This window comes from Palaemon carinicauda, chromosome 6 (assembly GCF_036898095.1).
Source record: "Palaemon carinicauda isolate YSFRI2023 chromosome 6, ASM3689809v2, whole genome shotgun sequence".
In the NCBI taxonomy this organism is placed as follows: domain Eukaryota; kingdom Metazoa; phylum Arthropoda; class Malacostraca; order Decapoda; family Palaemonidae; genus Palaemon; species Palaemon carinicauda.
The window spans coordinates 114,293,125-114,300,624 of record NC_090730.1 but is presented as its reverse complement, the minus strand read 5'-3'; the positions used below and the strand labels follow the sequence as shown (position 1 = coordinate 114,300,624).

At 29.9% G+C, this 7,500-nt stretch overlaps 1 protein-coding gene across 1 annotated transcript in view; it reads left to right on the top strand.

The window, feature by feature from the left end:
- LOC137642617 (hemicentin-1-like) overlaps positions 1-7,500 on the top strand; it is a 287,924-nt gene that overhangs the window by 141,567 nt on the left and 138,857 nt on the right. Inside the window, exons 51-52 of the mRNA XM_068375327.1 lie at positions 1,116-1,234; positions 1,765-1,930. Of these exons, the coding sequence (XP_068231428.1) occupies positions 1,116-1,234; positions 1,765-1,930 (285 nt within the window). The remainder of the gene's footprint in view (positions 1-1,115; positions 1,235-1,764; positions 1,931-7,500) is intronic.

Sequence of the window (7,500 nt, the reverse complement as noted above, 5' to 3'; positions counted from 1 at the left end):
CAACTAATCTTAACAAATAAGTGTCGAAAAAAAAAAATCAATTGAATTCTTGGAATCTGGATAGAAGAGACTTTGCAGAGGCACTTAGACATTATTCTTATATGTTTATCCATTATACTTATACGTTTTTTTTTAATTAAATGTTTTTTTAAGATGTGTTCTTATATCATAAAGTTTCCGTGTTATTTGACCTTCAAGCCACTGATATAATTTGCTACGTGATTTTTTTTTTTTTCATATTCCTTGGTGCTTTTCTAACTCCACAATTTCCTTCACTCCATTGCTCATTTTCTTTAATTTGATATTGGGAATTGAATGGATGGGTAGGATTAGAAATGACACTTTAAGACAGATTACTCGAGTGCCATATGTTGATGAGATCCTGATGAGGGATAGATGGAGATGGTCTGTGTATGCTCTTCGCAGTCCCCAAGAGAGATTAGTTCACCAAACGTTCAATTGGGCTCCACAAAGCACTAGAAGTGTTGGAAGACCCAGGCCTACTTGGCTGGTGGCTATGAAGCGTAAAGTAGGAGATAATGAATGGAGAAGTATGCAATTAAAAGCTCAAGATAGAGAAGACTGGCGAAATCTAACCGAGGACCTTTGCGTCAATAGGCGTAGGAGGAGATGATGATGAATCTTATTTATATTTTCAAGTTAATTTACACTTGATTTGCTCTATTCTCTTCCCAAATTCCTTAGATTTCTAAATGACTTTAAGAAAAGCTCTGTTTAATAAAATTCAGTTATGCATAACCTCATATAATCTTTTGTCCTTATGTAATCATTGCACTTTTTTAATATTCTTCTACAACATGAAGACATAGATGTAATATAGTTTATAATTCTAGAAAATAAAATGCAATGTGTATCCATACCTCCATAAGCTTACGCACAACTTCATTAGTTTACCGACGATTAATCCAGAGTTGAACTAGTCTACAATCAATAACATGAAAATCCATAGCAACATAATGTACTGCACTTGCAATTGAATTAATTTTTTTTTTCATTATTGGCGGAAAATAAACGATGGCATTACAATATAATGCTTACAGTTTTGGTCGGTATTTCAAGAACTCACTAGTAATTGGTCTCCAAATCCCTAACAGTGCCACCAGTCATAACTGTACCAGAGGAAGGAACCCAACTGGAAGCTACCCAAGGAACCTCAGTCTCAATCTATTGTATAGCGGATGCTAGGCCACCAGCAACTATTTCGTGGCTCAAGGTTAGTTAATGATTGACATAGATGCCGGGCTTTGCTTTACTTAGCTCTCTCTCTCTCTCTCTCTCTCTCTCTCTCTCTCTCTCTCTCTCTCTCTCTCTCTCTCTCTCTCTCTCTCTCATCATGTGTAATTATTCATATGCTGAAAGTTAGTTGATGAGACTTAAAGAGGCATGGTATTGTCTCACACAAGTTGCTATTGCATGTATGTCTCTTATACAAAATAAAAGAAATTTCAACTGAAAATTGATATGTTGCAGAATTAACTGTACAACAAGCACGATCTTTAAAGAAATGTTTTTAATGTTTATAGAAATACAATTTAATACATCCTGCCCCTTCCATTTTTTCCTTATATGCAAGTAATTTGTCGAGGAATTTTTTTTTTTTTTGTATAAAGAAAACCTCATTAATTTTTCCCATTTATGGTACGTGATAATAGGCAATTCATTATTGTATATATTATTGTGTAAAAATTGTTTCTTTTTTATTGCTGTGGGAAATTTCTCCTTTTTTTTTTTCTTTTTTTTCAGAATGGGTCTCCTTTTGATGCTCACCGTGATCCTTTCGTGCACATTACTTCGGGAGGTGAACAGCTGAGTTTCCTTCGAGTTCTTCCCCATCACACCGATAACTACACCTGCGTTGCCTCCAACTCGGCCGGAAAAGATTCGCTCATGTATCATCTCCAAGTCATGGGTAAGCGGAGCGGAAAATTAAACTTGCAGATTTAAATTAGATGATGTAAGAAAAAGCTATACATTTTAGGCGAGTTTGTAGCATATAACAAAAGTGCCATGAAGATTATAGTTTTTTTATCAGAATTCTAATATCCAATCAAGGGATATTTACAATGTGGTTTGAAGATAAGACATGTGTTAAACAGTTATATTATGTAATTTACATTCTACCTCCATATTTATTCCTCTCTAACTGTCAATTCATATTTCATTCCGTAAGCATCATTTTGATTAGATCTTCTTGAAGCACCACTTTAACCTCATCTTCAAATATAATTCTATTTTACTCCTTCCTTGAGTACCCTTTTTTTCCCTTCTTTAATTGTCACACTGAGAAGTTGAAATGGTACTTAATTACTATTTAGATTTTTTTGGTCTTTAATCTCCTTTAATTTTTCTTCTTCCATTACAATTTTCCCCGTTTCCTCCTTCAATTCTCATTTTTTTTTTCATTCTTGAATTGGTAATTTAACATTTCATTCTTCAAGCACCATTCTATTTATTTTCTTCAAATAACATTTTCGATTTTATTCTTCTCAAATTACCATTTTAGTTTATTTCTTCTGACGCCGTTTTGTTTCTTTTTCTTTATAAAGTAACATTTATTTGTGTTTGTTGTCGTACCTTTATTATTTTATTTTATCGATTACCATTTTAGTTTTTTATGAAGCACCATATTTGTTGTTTTTCCTCTTATAGTACCATGTTAAATTTTTCTTCCTAAAGTATCACTTAAGTTAATTCTTGAACTACCATCTTTGGTTTTTTTTCTTATCAAATATCATTTAAGCCTTTCATTCTTTAAGTACCCTTTTGATGTATCCCTTTATCAAGTACCATTTTAGTTTTTTTTAAGTACTCTTTTGATATATCCCTTTTCCAAGTACCATTTTAGTTCATCTTTCTTTAAGTACCCTTTTGATATATCTCTTTTTCAAGTACCATTTTAGTTTTTCTTTCTCTAAGTTCCCTTTTGATATACCCCTTTTTTAAGTACCATTTTAGTTTTTCTTTATTTAAGTACCCTTTTGATATATCCATTTTTCAAGTACCGTTTTAGTTTTTCTTTCTTTAAGTACCCTTTCGATATATCCCTTTTTCAAGTACCATTTTAGTTTTTCTTTCTTTAAGTACCCTTTTGATATATCCCTTTTTCAAGTATCATTTAAGTTTTTCTTTCTTTAAGCACCCTTTTGATATATCCCTTTTTCGGGTACCATTTTAGTTTTTCCTTCTTTAAGTACCCTTTTGATATATCCCTTTTTCAAGTACCAAATTAGTTTTTCTTTAAGTACCCTTTTGATATATCCCTTTTTTCAAGTACCATTTTAGTTTTTCTTTCTTTAAGTACCCTTTTGATATATCCCTTTTTCAAGTACTATTTTAGTTTTTCCTTCTTTAAGTACCCTTTTGATATATCCCTTTTTCAAGTACCCTTTTAGTTTTTCTTTCTTTAAGTACCCTTTTGAGATATCCCTTTTTCAAGTAACATTTTAGTTTTTCTTCTTTAAGTACCCTTTTGATATATCCCTTTTTTCAAGATCCAATTCAATTTATCTTTCTTTAAGTACCCTTTTTGATATATCCCTTTTTCAAGTACTATTTTAGTTTTTCTTTCTTTAAGTACCCTTTTGATATATCCCTTTTTCAGGTACCATTTTAGTTTTTCCTTCTTTAAGTACCCTTTTGATATATCCCTTTTTCAAGTATCAAATTAGTTTTTCTTTAAGTACCCTTTTGATATATCCCTTTTTTCAAGTACCATTTTAGTTTTTCTTTCTTTAAGTACCCTTTTGATATATCCCTTTTTCAAGTACTATTTTAGTTTTTCTTTCTTTAAGTACCCTTTTGATATATCCCTTTTTCAAGTACTCTTTTAGTTTTTCTTTCTTTAAGTACCCTTTTGATATATCCCTTTTTCAAGTACCATTTTAGTTTTTCTTCTTTAAGTACCCTTTTGATATATCCCTTTTTTCAAGATCCAATTCAATTTATCTTTCTTTAAGTAACCTTTTTGATATATCCCTTTTTCAAGTACTATTTTAGTTTTTCTTTCTTTAAGTACCCTTTTGATATATCCCTTTTTCAAGTACCATTTTAGTTTTTCTTCTTTAAGTACCCTTTTGATATATCCCTTTTTTCAAGATCCAATTCAATTTATCTTTCTTTAAGTAACCTTTTTGATATATCCCTTTTTCAAGTACTATTTTAGTTTTTCTTTCTTTAAGTACCCTTTTGATATATCCCTTTTTCAGGTACCATTTTAGTTTTTCCTTCTTTAAGTACCCTTTTGATATATCCCTTTTTCAAGTACCATTTTAGTTTTCCCTTCTTTAAGTGCCCTTTTGATATATCCCTTTTTCAAGTACCATTTTAGTTTTTATTTCTTTAAGTACCCTTTTGATATATCCCTTTTTCAGGTACCATTTTAGTTTTTCCTTCTTTAAGTACCCTTTTGATATATCCCTTTTTCAAGTACCATTTTAGTTTTTATTTCTTTAAGTACCCTTTTGAGATATCCCTTTTTCAAGTACCATTTTAGTTTCCCCTTCTTTAAGTGCCCTTTTGATATATCCCTTTTTCAAGTACCATTTTAGTTTTCCGTTCTTTAAGTGCCCTTTTGATATATCCCTTTTTCAAGTACCATTTTAGTTTCCCCTTCTTTAAGTGCCCTTTTGATATATCCCTTTTTCAAGTACCATTTTAGTTTTCCGTTCTTTAAGTGCCCTTTTGATATATCCCTTTTTCAAGTACCATTTTAGTTTTCCCTTCTTAATTGCCCTTTCGATATATCCCTTTTTCAAGTACCATTTTAGTTTTTCTTTCTTTAAGTACCCGTTTGATATATCCCTTTTTCAAGCACTATCTTAGTTTATCTTTCTTTAAGTACCCTTTTGATATATCCCTTTTTCAAGTACCATTTTAGTTTTCCCTTCTTAATTGCCCTTTCGATATATCCCTTTTTCAAGTACCATTTTAGTTTTTCATTCTTAATTGCCCTTTCGATATATCCCTTTTTCAAGTACCATTTTAGTTTTCCCTTCTTAATTGCCCTTTCGATATATCCCTTTTTCAAGTACCATTTTAGTTTTTCTTTCTTTAAGTACCCGTTTGATATATCCCTTTTTCAAGCACTATTTTAGTTTATCTTTCTTTAAGTGCCCTTTTGATATATCCATTTTTCAAGTACCGTTTTAGTTTTTCTTTCTTTAAGTACCCTTTTGATATATCCTTTTTTCAAATACCCTTTTAGTTTTTCTTTCTTTAAGTACCCTTTTGATATATCCCTTTTTCAAGTACCATTTTAGTTTTTCATTCTTTAAGTACCCTTTTGATATATCCCTTTTTCAAGTACCATTTTAGTATTTCTTTCTTTAAGTACCCTTTTGTTATATCCCTTTTTCAAGTACTATTTCTTTCTTTAAGTACCCTTTTGATATATCCTTTTTTCAAGTATCGTTTTAGTTTTTCTTTCTTTAAGTACCCTTTTGGTATGTCCCTTTTCAAGTACCATTTTAGATTTTCTCTTTTTAAGTACCCTTTTGATATATCCCTTTTTCAAGTACCATTTAAGTTTATCTTTTTTTAAGTACCCTTTTGATATATCCCTATTTCAAGTACCATTTTAGTTTATCTTTCTTTAAGTACCCTTTTGATATATCCCTTTTTCAAGTATCATTTTAGTTTTTCTTTCTTTGAGTATCCTTTTTGTATGTCCCTTTTTCAAGTACCATTTTTTCTTCAATTACTATCTTAACTTTTCATTTTTCAAACACCTGATAGCTTTTTCCTCGCCAAGTACTGTTATATTTGTTCTTCTCGAGAATCATTCTTTCAGAGTACCATTTTCGTTCTATTTTTTCAAGTACCGCATTATTTTTTTCTTTGAGTGCCATATCAATATTTCCCTTCCCATGTACCCTTTATGATTACTTCTTAAAGTACCATTTTTGGTTGGTTTTCTTCAATTGCCATAGTTTTTATGCGAGTACTATCTTAACTTTTCCTTCTCCAAGTACCATTTTAGTTTTTTCTTCTTTGAGTAGCATTAAATATATTCTGCAATACTAATTTAGTTTCTTCTTCAAGTATCACATTATTTTTTTTCCATCCTCTAGTAACAGTTTATTTTTTTCTTCTTTAATTACCATTTCAACTCTTATTTCTTCAAGCAGCAATGTATTTTTTTCCTTCAAATACAATTTCCATTCATCCCTCTTCAAGCACCATTTTATTTTTTATTTTTTTTCATAGCCATTTGGATTTTTCCTTCTTCAAGTAACAATATGGTTTTATTTTCCCTTTGAGTACCAATTTAATCTATCTTTATTGAAAAACCACTTTAATTTATCCATCTTTAAGTACCAATCTAGTTTTTTTTCTTCTTTGAGCACTAATTTAATCTATCCTTCTTTAATTACCATTCTAATTCATCCATCTTCATGTACCAATTTAGTTTTTTTTTTTTTCTTGGATTACCAATTTCATCTATTTTTCTTTAACTACTATTTTAATTCATCCATCTTCAAGAACCATTTAGTTTTTTTTTCTTTTTTGAGCACCAATTTAATCTACCTTTAATTGCCATTCTAATTCCGTCATCTTCAAGTACTAATTTAGCTTTTTTTTTTCTTCTTCGAGTACCAATTTAGTCTATTTTTCTTTAACTACCATTTTAATTCATTCATCTTCAAGAACCAATTTAGTTTTTTCTTCTTTGACTACGAACTTAATCTATTTTTTTAACTACCCTTTTAATTCATCCATCTTCAAGTAACAATTTAGTTTTTTATTCTTTCAGTACCATTTTAATCTATCTTTATTTAATTACCATTTAAATTCATCCCTCTTCAAGCACCATTTCATCTTTTATTTTTTGATTTTTCTATTACCATTTGAATTTTCTCTTCTTCAAGTACCAATTGATTTCTTTCTTCTTTAAGTACGAATTTGATCTATCTTTCTTTAACTGCCCTTTTCATTCCTCCATCTTCAAGTACTACTTTGATTTACCTCTCTTGAATTACTATTTTAGTTTTTTCTTCAAGTACCATTTTAATTTCTCCTTCTTCAGGTACAATTATAGTTTTTCCTTCTTGTATCATTTTTGCAGTTTTTTCTTAGTAGACCACCCTTTTTACTTTTCTTTCTGTAAGTAACATTTGTGTTTTTCTCTTCTTTAAGTATCTTTCCCTTTTTCATCTATAATTCTCATTTTTCGTTCTTCAACTTCCAATTCTATTTTTCCTTCAAGTACCATTTTGACTTAACGCTCTTCAGTTACCATTTTCATAATACCTCCTGCAACTACCATTTTAGTTTTCTACTTCTTGAGCTATTATTTTCTTCTTTTACACTTCAGCTACTGTTTTCATTTTTGCTTTATCAAGTACCAATTTAGCTATTTTTCTAAGAGCCATTTCAATTTTGACTTCCTCAGCTATCATTTCACTTTTTCCCCCAATTACCATTTTAATTTTATTTCTTGAAGTATATTTATAATTTTTTTCCCTCAAGTGTCCTTTTCAA